This window comes from Solanum stenotomum, chromosome 5 (genome assembly GCF_019186545.1).
Source record: "Solanum stenotomum isolate F172 chromosome 5, ASM1918654v1, whole genome shotgun sequence".
In the NCBI taxonomy this organism is placed as follows: Eukaryota; Viridiplantae; Streptophyta; class Magnoliopsida; order Solanales; family Solanaceae; genus Solanum; species Solanum stenotomum.
Window position 1 is genome coordinate 48,178,559 of NC_064286.1, and position 12,601 is coordinate 48,191,159.

General features: G+C 37.6%; 1 protein-coding gene across 1 annotated transcript; it reads left to right on the forward strand.

The window, feature by feature from the left end:
* Positions 1 to 12,129: 12,129 nt before the first annotated feature.
* LOC125864076 (auxin-responsive protein SAUR22-like) lies at positions 12,130 to 12,420 on the forward strand. Its single transcript, XM_049544019.1, has one exon. The coding sequence runs from the start codon at positions 12,130 to 12,132 to the stop codon at positions 12,418 to 12,420; it is 291 nt and encodes a 96-aa protein (XP_049399976.1).
* The last annotated feature ends 181 nt before the right edge of the window (positions 12,421 to 12,601 follow it).

The window sequence follows — 12,601 nt, forward strand, 5'->3', positions numbered from 1 at the left end:
TAAGTGGTATATTATATAAATATTCCATCGTTATCTCAAGAAATCAATTACAAATACCCTCAAAAGTTAATAATTCATATTTTTAATGATGCGACAAGTCATGTGAGACTAATTCCTCCACTTAAGCGTTGCCAACTAGCATTCACTACAAGAAACTGGACCTTTAGTGTCACTCCCCGAGCCTACACCTTCGGCGGGACTAGCACTCGAAGACCATTGTTGGCCCCAAGCGAACCCTTGGCATGACTTACTTAACTCAGCTGAAGACAATATTCATATCTGTAACGATAAATGAACTTAACCGAACTGAAATAAAATAAATGAGAATGTTTTAAAGATTAAACATTAAATTTGGCCAAAAGTGGCAACCCAAGTTTTAACAATAAGATCTGATAATGAAAAGACTCAAAGGACTAACATCTGACTATCTATGAAACCTCTAAAACAACTGAGATGGATGTTGGAACAATCCCCACAACATCCTAACGAACTAACTAGAAAGCAAAAAAAGAGTCCTCTAGAATGCAAAGAGGCTCACCGACTGACTCTGAACTGCTCATTGGATCAACGATGCGCTGGAATACCGATCCTAGTTACCTGTGTCTATATCATAATAAGATGCAGGTCAACTGGCATCAATACATTGAATGTACGAGCATGCAGGTTGGAATACTAAAACAACATAGGCCGGAAAGAGAATCTGAAAGAAACACTTACCTTGACTCTGCTCAACTCATGAATACTTAACTGAACTCATTTCAATATAAAGTAGTTTAAACAAGTGTAATATAAAAGAAAAGTTGTTTAAAAACATGATGTCAACTCTATGTATGTACAAGGATACAACATAACTCTGAAATGTATGTAGAATACAATAAACTGATGTATATAAAAATACAATAACTTCTGTGGGAGTTTCTCTAACCGACAACCATCACATAAGAGCTATAGTGATAATACAACGATCTACCTCACGCTGCCAGCGCATCCTATACCCGACCAAGGGTATAGAACATGAACTACCTAATGGATCCACTAGTCTATTGCGAAAAGGATTCATCTAAAAAGTATGACCCTTTTCTACCCATGATGGCTATATGGTTCTATGGTGACGTGAGCTATCTAAACTCATGCTCGTCCCCAATTCGGTGCTCAATACTACTCCCAAAATATACGGCTCTTATGTTTTAAAAACATATTTCTTCTGTGATTTAAGATTAGTGCTCAAAAACTTAGCTTAAAGGCTATCTTGGAAATCAAAATCTCCCCTCTTACTCCATTTAGAAAGCGATTACTTTTTCTAAAGACTAGCCCGAAGGCTCTTTGGAAATCTCAGTTTCCGTCTTATTTAAATGTGAAAACATTTTAAATCTCTTTAGGAATACTTAGTCCCCATATACTTTTGAAGAAATGAACTTCAAACTTTACTCTTTACTCAACTTGAACTATAAGTCTTAAAACAAAGTTAAAACATTTGGAAAAGACTTTTGGAAAACTCTAAGAACTTTTCTTGTCTTGACTCTTACTTCTCTTGTCTTTGATCTCAACTTTCCTTGAATTGGATTATGGATTCAAGGTTCATGATCTCATGTTTATGGATGATTTCATGATATCTAGATGTACCTTAGAGTATTGGAATTAACTAGAAAACGTAGGTACATCACCAAGGAACACGTACAAAAAGGTGGGGAACGAATGGGGAGAACTGACGTCCCTGGCGCTCTGAGAGGCGCGGGGTGCCAACCCTCAAAGTTCAGAGAACTTTCTGTGGCGCTCTGGCTGGCGCGACACGCCAGAGGCCAAAGTTCAGAGGAACTTTTGTGGCGCTCTGGCAGGCGCGGCGCCCCAATCCTTTGCCCAGAAAACTCCAACTTTTCTCCTTCGTTTTTCATCTCTAAACCCTCTAAACTTCCATAGTTCTTTCCCCAACCACTTAGGATAATTAATACCCTCAATAACCAATAGATTTAACTCGAAAAATAACCCGGAAACACGAATCAAATCAACACTAGGCATTCAACAATCAACCAACAAGAATTCAACAATGTTCTTCAAGAACTTCACTTTCTTATCATTCAAACAACACCAAATCTGTTGAATTGAAACAAGTTTGGCGTGTGGGTGAACTAACCCAACACTATGTGATCTCACATACCTTGTAGGGATCACCCCCAATGAATTCCATTCGCAAGGCTTGAACGTTCTTGGCAAAATCTTGGTTTTTCTCCTTTTCTTTCTTCCTTTCTCTTTTCTCCAAGCCCTAAGCGTGAATTTAATTTTCTAATCTGAACAAAAATAAATTTTTACCCCAATAAATCCCTAAAAATGAATTAGGAAATAAATTAGAGAAAAGACTGCTTTGCCCTTCCCTAATGGGACTTTCCTCAATCCAACATCTCAACTTCCGAAAAGCATATCTCACTCATATGTTGTCGAAATCACGCAAACTTGGCGGCGTTGGAAAGATATCTCCAAGGTTCCAACCATATCAAGAGCTGCTCCTAACTCATCCTGAGCTAGGAGTTATGGGAGTTATGGCCTTTTGAAAATGGCCAAAACTCACTTTCTTAACTTAGACAAAAATTTCCATACTTTCCTTATTCTTTCCAAAAATCAATATTTTCATATTTTTAAACTCTTTATAGTCGTTTCTAGGTGCGAGATGTTACAATATCTCCCCATTGGGAACATTCGTCCTCGAATGAGCTTTATTTCACTAAGCTAAGGGTGGTGACATCTAGTTCAAACACCCAACAAGTAAATGCAGCAATCAACATGCTCATTCATAATTCAAAGAGTACTAAGTAGAGAATTAGTACCTTGATCTGCATTCCCTCCGGATTCAAAGAGATGTGGATATCTCTTCTTCATATCTTCTTCAGCCTCCCAAGTAGCTTCATCAACAAATTGGTTCCTCCAAAGGACTTTGACTGAAGCTACTTCTTTTGTCCTCAACTTGCGAATTTGGCGATCTAAAATATGAACCGGAATCTCCTCATAAGATAAGTTATCCTTGATCTCAATATTTTCAGTTGGTATGATCAATGAAGGATCGCCCATGCACTTCTTCAACATGGAGATGTGAAACACCGGATGAACCGCTGCTAGCTCTTGTGGTAGCTCCAACTCATAAGCTACATTTCCCATCCTTTTGGATATTCTATAAGGTCCGATATACCGGGGATTAAGTTTCCCTTTTTTACCAAACCTCATAACACTCTTCATCGGTGAAACCTTTAGATAGACTCAAACTCTAACGCCCTTCTCCTAACATCAGTGTAGGATTTCTGACGACTCTGTGCCGTTTTCAACCTCTCTTGAATCACTTTAACCTTCTCCATAGCTTGATGGACTAAATCTGGTCCTATCAACCCTGCTTCACCAACTTCAAATCATCTGATAGGAGATCTGCATCTTCTCCCATAAAGAGCTTCATAAGTAGTCATTTGGATGCTAGAGTGGTAATTGTTATTGTAAGCAAACTCAATAAGAGGTAGGTGATCATTCCAATTCCCTTTGAAATCAATCACACAAGCCCTCAACATATCTTCTAAAGTCTGAATAGTGCGCTCTGATTGCCCATCTGTCTGAGGATAAAAGGCAGTACTTAAATTCACCTTCGAACCCAAACCTTTCTAAAAAGATTTCCAGAACTGTGCAGTAAATTGTGCACCTCTTCTAATATAATGGAGACTGGGACCCCATGAAGTCTTACCACCTCCTGAATATATAACCTGACATAATCCTCTGCTGAATGGGTAGTCTTTACTGGTAAAAAGTAGGCTGATTTTGTCATTCTGTTGACAATCACCCAAATAGAATCATGTTGTCTGCGAGACCTTGGCAAACCTGTGATGAAATCCATATTGATCATCTCCCACTTCCATTCTGAAAGTTCTATATTATGAGCCAAACCACCGGGCCTTTGGTGCTCTACTTTCACATGTTGGCAATTTGGACACTTAGCAACAAACTCTGCGATGCCCTTCTTCATGCCATTCCACCAATACACTTCTCTCAAATCGCAATACATCTTTGTGGAACCCGGATGAATGGAATATCTAAAGCTATGAGCTTCCTCCATGATCCTCTCTAGGAGTCCATCCACCATAGGTACGCACAATCTACCTTGATATCTCAATACGCCATCTCCCCCTTGTTCAAAAGCTAATACTCTTTGCTTATGAACATTTGCCTTTAAGTCTAGAAAAATGGGATCTTGGTCTTGCTTTTCTTTCACGTTTGACACTAGTGATGATTCAGCCCAATTCGTCACCACTATTCCTCCTTCTGTGGAATCCATAAGTCAGACTCCTAAGCGTGCAAGTCTATGCACATCATTCGCTAAATCTCTCTTTTCTTCCTCGACATGGGCAGTACTACCCATAGACAACCTGCTCAAGGCATCAACAATAACATTAGCCTTACCTGGGTGATAAAGAATACGCATGTCATAATCCTTGAGTAACTCTGGCCACCTCATTTGTCAGAGATTTAGCTCTCTCTAAGTGAACACATATTGAAGGCTCTTGTGATCAGTGAATATATCAACATGAACACCATACAAATAATGACGCCATATCTTCAAAGCGAATAATACAACAGCCAACTCTAAGTCATGGGTTGGGTAGTTCTTCTCATGAACTTTCAGCTGTCCGGAGGTATAAGCTATAACTTTGTCATTCCGCATTAAGACACAACCCAAACCAAATCTAGATGCGTCACAATACACCAAAACCTTAAGTACCTTCTGGTAAGGTCAAAATTGGGGCGGTAGTCAACCTCTTTTTCAATTCCTGGAAGCTTTTCTCACAAGCTTCAGACCATTGAAATTTAACAATCTTATGAGTTAACTTCGTCAAAGGAGACGAAATAGACGAGAACCCCTCTACAAACCTTCTATAATAGCCAACTAAACCCAAAAAACTCCTAATATCAGTTGGAGATGTGGGTCTAAGCCAATTCTACATTGCCTCAATTTTCTGAGTATCAACTTTAATCCCCTCTCCAAACAGAATATGGCCTAAGAATGCCACAGATTCAAGCCAAAATTCACACTTAGAGAATTTAGCATACAACTCCTTATCTTTCAAAGTCTAAAGAACTATTCTGAGATGACCAACATGATCTTTTTCATTCCTTGAATAGATTAGTATGTCATCAATGAAGACGATAACAAACATATCTAAATAAGGTTTGAAGATTTTATTCATAAGATCCATGAACGCTGTCGGTGCATTGGTCAAAACAAAAGACATGACCAAAAACTCATAATGACCATATCAGGTTTTGAAAGCTGTCTTTGGAATATCACACTCCCTTACTCTCAACTAATGGTAACCTGATCTGAGGTATATTTTCGAAAAACAAGATGCACCTTGAAGCTGATAAAAAAGATCATCAATTCTCGAAAGAGGATACTTATTCTTAATGGTAACCTTGTTCAACTGACGGTAATCTATACACATCCTAAGGGAACCATCTTTCTTTCTCACAAATAAGACCGGAGCACCCCAAGGTGAGACACTTGGTCGAATAAAGCCCTTATCTAAAAGATCCTTTAACTGCTCTTTCAACTCTCTCAACTCTGCTGGTTCCATTCTGTATGGCGGAATACAGATAGGACGAGTATCTGGAAGAAGATCTATACTGAAGTCTATCTCTCTCTCAGGGGGGACTCCGGGAAGATCATCTGGAAAGACTTCTGGAAACTCTTTTACTACAGGAACTGACTGAATATGAGGTACTTTAACACTTGAGTCATTAACTCGGACTAAGTGATAGACACACCCCTTAGAAACTAATTTCCTTGCCTTAAAGTACGAAATGAAACGACCCTTAGGCACTGCTGAACTATTTTTCCACTCTAAGACTGACTCATTTGGAAACTAAAACTTGATAACTCGAGTTCTACAATCAACTGAGGCATAACATGCATGAAGTCAGTCCATACCAAGAACGACATCAAAGTCTACCATGTCTAATTCGATTAAATCAGCCATGGTACTCTTGTGATTGACGGAAACAGGACAATCATGATATACTCTCTCTGCTAGAACAGACTCACCAACAAGCGTAGAGACACTGAATGGTTCACTAATTTGTTCAGGAATAACATCAAAGTTCATAGCAACATAAGGAGTTACAAAAGATAAACTCGCTCCTAGATCTAGCAAGGCATAAATAGTAAAGTCAAAGACTTGAATCATACCAGTGAAAACATCTAGTGAATCCTCTTGCTCTTGGCGACTGTTGATAGCATATAAGCGGTTTGTTCCTCCGCCAGTACCGAAAGTAGCCCCTCTAGGTGCAGCTCTGTCTGGTGGAGCAACTGAAGAAGACTGGGATTTATGGCCCCCATTATCATTTCCCTGCTTGTTCTTTGGGCACTCTCGCATGAAATGCCCACTCTGACCACACTTGAAACAACCAATGGAGCCCTCACGACAAACACCTGAATGGTTTCTACCACACTTGGCGCATGCAGGAGGCTTACTACCCCCTTGTGCCACGCTACTTTGAGAATAAGCAGGTTTAGATCTGAAATTCTGATTATTGTACTCACCTTTGTTCTTAGGTGCATGTGCACTAACAGATGATGAAGCATGGCCCTTCTGTTTCTGTTGGAAAGATGACCGGTTGGTATATTTTTCTGTTGCCCGAACTCATTATATGTCTTATCCCTCTTATTCTTGAACTCATCTCTATCCCTCAGCTTCTCTTCCTCTACCTGCTGCATATAGACCATCAACCTCGAGATGTCCATGTCCCCAATAAGCATTGCTGCCCAACCCTCCTTGCTTGACAGGCGACCCAAACCATCAACAAACAAACTCATCCTACTCCTCATGTCTGCAACCATTTCAGGAGCATAGCGAGACAGTTGGGTGAATTTCAACCCATACTCATGAATGCTTAGAGAATCCTGCTTAAGTGTGAGGAACTCACGTACCTTAGCCTCTTTCAGTTCTCGGGGAAAGAAATCCCCCAATAAAGCCTCTTAAAAACATGTCCAACCCGCAGGTGGAGCATCCTCAGCTCTACCCCCTTTCCACTGATCAAACCAAGTCCTAGCAACATTTTCAACATTTTTCATCTGATATGCAGCTAGCTCAACTCTCACAGTATCAGTAACATGTATCACATCGAACACCTTTTCTAGTTCCTCAATAAAGTTCTCTGGATCCTCTGCAGTGTTCGAACCAGTAAAATGTAGGGGATTCATCCTCAAGAACTCAAGAATCCTTGAAGTGTCAGCCTCTTCTTGTCGAGCTCCTCTCTGCTGCCCATCTTGGTTTGTCACAACTTGACTGAGCATCATAATAGCCTCTGTTAACTCAACATTAGTAACTTTTCCTTACAGTTGCACTTCAGGTGCATTGGGTAACCCTTGCTCCTCAACATTACGCCTATCAGGACGTCCTCTAACAGCTCTTCGTGGAGGCATGATTATCTGAAACACGCGCAAGCACGAATTAGAGGGTAATTTTTAGAGATCAAACTCTAACGTATGAAATGAGTGTGAAAGAAGTGAGAAATTTTCCTAAATATTGCAGCCTTATAATTATAGATACGGCGCGCTTCACACCGATAAATAGGACTCTACAGACATGGCTTCATAGACTCCCTAAGACTCTTGAACTCTGTGCTCTGATACCAAGTTTGTCACTCCCCGAGCCTACACCCTGGGCGGGACTGGCACTCGAAGACCATTGTTAGCCCTAAGAGAACCCTTGGCATGGCTTACTTAACTCAGCGAAAGACAATATTCATAGCTGTAACGATAAATGAACTTAACTGAAGTGAAATAAAATAACTGAGAATGTTTTAAAGATTAAACATTAAATTTGGCCAAAATTGGCAACCCAAGTCTTAACAATAAGATCTGATAATGAAAAGACTCAAAGGACTAACATCTGACTATCTATGAAGCCTCTAAAACAACTGAGATGGATGTTGGGACAATCCCCACAACATCCTAACGAACTAACTAGAAAGCAATAAAAAGAATCCTCTGGAATGCAAAGAGGCTCACCGACTGACTCTGAACTGCTCATTGGATCAATGATGAGCTGGAATACCGATCTTAGTTACCTGTGTATGCATCATAATAAGATGCAGGCCAACTGGCATCAGTACATTGAATGTACGAGTATGCGAGTTGGAATGCTAAAACAACATAGGCTGGAAAGAGAATCTGAAAGAAACACTTACCTTGGCTCTGCTCAACTCATGAATACTTAATTGAACTCATTTCAATATAAAGTAGTTTAAACAAGTGCAATATAAAGAAAAGTTGTTTAAAAACATGATGTCAACTCTATGTATGTACAAGGATACAACATAACTCTGAAATGTATGTAAAATACAATAAACTGATGTATATAAAAATACAATAACTTCTGTGGGAGTTTCTCTAGCTGACAACCATCACATAAGAGCTATAGTAATGATACATCGATCTACCTCACGCTGCCAGCGCATCCTATACCCAGCCAAAGGTATAGAACCTGAACTGCCTAATGGATCCACTAGCCTATTGCGAAAATGATTCATCTAAAAAGTATGACCCTTTTCTACTCATGATGGCTACATGGTTCTATGGTGACGTGAGCTATCTAAACTCATGCTCATCCCCAATTCGGTGCTCAATACTACTCCCAAATTATATTGGTTCTTATGTTCTAAAAACATATTTCTTCTGTGATTTGAGATTAGTGCCCAAAAACTTAGCTGAAAGTCTATCTTGGAAATCAAAATTTCCCCTCTTGCTCCATTTAGAAAGCGATTACTTTTTCTGAAAACTAGCCCGAAAGCTCTTTGGAAATCTCAGTTTTCGTCTTATTTAAATGTGAAAACATTTTAAATCTCTTTGGGAATACTTAGTTCCCATATACTTTTGAAGAAATGAACTTCAAACTTTCCTCTTTACTCAACTTGAACTTTAAGTCTTAAAACAAAGATAAAACATTTGGAAAAGACTTTTCGAAAACTTAAGAACATATCTTGACTTGACTCTTACTTCTCTTGTCTTTGATCTTAACTTTCCTTGAATTGGATTATGGATTCAAGGTTCATGATCTCATGTTTATGGATGATTTCATGATATCTAGATGTACCTTAGAGTGTTGGAATTAACTAAAAAACGTAGGTACATCACTAAGGAACACATACAAAAAGGTGGGAAACGAATGGGGAGAACTGACGTCCCTGGCGCTCTGAGAGGCGCGGGGCGCCAACCCTCAAAGTTCAGAGAACTTTCTGTGGTGCTCTGGCTAGCGTGACGCGCCAGAGGCCAAAGTTCAGAGGAACTTTTGTGTCGCTCTAGCAGGCGCGGCGCCCTAATCCCTTGCCCAGAAAACTCCAATTTTTCTCCTTCATTTTTCATCTCTAAACCCTCTAAACTTCCATAGCTCTTTCCCCAACCACTTAGGATCATTAATACCCTCAATACCCAATAGATTTAACTCAAAAAACAACTCGGAAACACGAATCAAATCAACATTAGGCATTCAACAATCAACCAACAAGAATTCAACAATGTTTTTCAAGAACTTCACTTTCTTATCATTCAAACAAGGCATAATACATATATTGGACCCTAAACTTGGCTTCAAATTTTAACTTTGACCTCCAACTTTCATAGTGCACAAATAGGCACTTTAACTTGTATAAAGTAGAACAAGTAAACACACGAGTCCTACATGGCACAATACACGTAGGACAAAAAATGACATGTAGGATGCCATGTAGGACATGTGTGTCTATTTGTTCTATTTTATACAAGTTAAAGTGCCTATTTGTGCACTATGAAAGTTGGAGGTCAAAGTTAAAATTTGAAGCCAAGTTTAGGGTCCAATATATGTATTATGCCTTCAAACAACTCCAAATTGTTGAATTGAAACAAGTTTGGCGTGTGGGTGAACTAACCCAACACTATTTGATCTCACATACCTTGTAGGGATCACCCCCGATGAATTCCACTCGCAAGGCTTGAATGTTCTTGACGAAATCTTGGCTTTTCTCCCTTTCTTTCTTCTTTTCTCTTTTCTACAAGCCCTAAGCGTGAATTTAATTTTCTAATCTAAACAAAAATAAGTTTTTACCCCAATAAATCCCTAAAAACGAATTAGGAAATAAATTAGAGAAAAGACTACTTTGCCCTTCCCTAAATCCGAATTGGGACTTTCCTCAATCCAACAACCCAACTTCCGAAAGGCATATCTCACTCATATGATGTCGAAATCGCACAAACTTGGCGGCGTTGGAAAGATATCTCCAAGGGCTTTCCAACCATATTAAGATCTGCTCCTAACTCATCCTGAGCTAGGAGTTATGGGAGTTATGGCCTTTTGAAAATGGCCAAAACTCACTTTCTTAACTTAGACAAAAATTTCCAGATTTTCCTTATTCTTTCCAAAAATCAATATTTTCATATTTTTAAACTCTTTATAGTTGTTTCTAGGTGCGAGATGTTATATTTAGCGGCAGTAACAATCGCCACAAAGTTCCAAAATATCGCCACTAAAGACTTTCACTTATTTTTAGCACTAGATTACAAGAATGATTTTGCTCTTTTTTCTTCTTCATAATAAGGATATTGTTTTTTAAAAAATCACAAATGACGTCGATCAAGCAGGAGTATGAACATATGTTTATTTTTATGTCATATGTGAATGCATAAAGTGTACAACAATAGATTGTGTACGTAATAGGAGATTCGATTTGAGAAGTAATTTTGATGTTTTTTCGTAATAATATTGGATGTTTTTAATATTGATAAGACATGTATATTAATTTTAGAAAATTAGCTCATAATTGAAAATTAATTAACATATATTTTTTGTTGAAAAAATAGGTTTTAGTGGCGATGTTTAGTTGCCACTAAAAATCAGTGGCTTTTAAGGCCTTCAATTGCTGCTAAAAATCAGTGAAAACCTTTAGTAACGCAATTCATATTTGTGGCCACTTTAGTCGCCTCTAAAGGTTCATTTTCTTGTGATGAATCCTAATTGGCAATGCTTAAGTGGATAGACTAGTCCTACGTGGCTTGTCACGTCACTAAATATTTAGGTTGTTAACTCTTGAAGATATTTGTAATCTCTTGAGAACAACTATGACATTTTTTATCGGCAAAATGCAACTAAAGATATAAATAGTTTATTACGTAATATATATTAGTATATATGTATAGATAGTTTTTACTCAGCGGTTAAAAGTTAAACTTATTTTGTGAAGTCTAACAGAAGCCTATTTAAAGTAGAATAAAGATGTCAGAGGATATTTTACACCATTTCCAGAGGTTATGGATTGTGGGTTTACATATTTACGGATCACTCAACTTATCACATGCTACTGTTACGAAATTGATGCACTTTCATACTCCTTCCGTTCCAAATTATTTATCATAATTTTAAAAAATAATTATCTTAAATTATTTATCGTTTTATAAATCCAAGACAATTTTCTTTCACCTTTCATAATAATTATTCATGAATACTACAAAATATAAACAACTCGATTATCGAAAGATGATTCAATGAATAAAAATTAGGATAAAATAGTCAAAACCTCCTAATTAATTTTTCTTAGAAGACATAAAACAGAAATATGACACACACCATTAAAAACCTAATAATTTAACTAAAGGATAGTTCTATGCTCCTTCAGTTTTATAAAGAATGACCTATTTAATTTCCTTTTTAGTTTATTTCAATAAGAATGACCCTTTACCTTTCCTGCAATTCTTTTAATTTCAACTTTTCACGTAGCATATTTAAATTCACAAGATTAAAAGATATTTTAGTACATTTGACATAATTTAAGTTAGAATCACAAAATTGAAAAATCTTCTTTATTTTCTTACATTTCGTGTCAAGTCAGAACATTTTTAATTGTGCAATATTAGCACAACCATGTGAAGTAGCTCAGAACATGACCCATTGCCCATAACAACAGCTTACATTGGGGTGTCATTGTGGCAATACATATGCAAACAACTATATAAATAGAAACTCTCTACTTCAAAATCATAACAAAAAATAAAAAAAATCTTTATAGATATTCAACCAAATTAATATCAATATATCAAAACACCAACACTTACATAACAAGAGAAGTAATTAAGTCATGGGGTTTCGTTTGTTACCGATGATTTCTGGTGCTAAACATATCTACAAACTGCAATCCGCTCTTACAAGAAATCATTCCGATGTTCCTAAAGGACATTTTGCAGTTTACATCGGAGAAATAGAGAAGAAACGATTCGTGGTCCCAATAACGTACTTGAATCATCCTTCTTTCCAGAAATTATTAAGGCAAGCAGAAGAAGAATTCGGGTTTCATCATTCAATGGGAGGTTTAACAATACCATGCAATGTAGATGCATTTGTTGATGTCACTTCTCAATTGAACACTTAATGAAATCATGAAGCAATAATACTTCAGAATAGACCATAGAATATTTCACTTTTTTTTTTTTTTTGCTCTTGTAATGCAAGAGTTGTAAACTTATGTACATTGGCTTCAACAAATGTAATCTCTACCAAGTTTTGTTGACTTTCTCCGTTTAAATTTGTTTGTCTTGCTTTTCTTTTTAGTT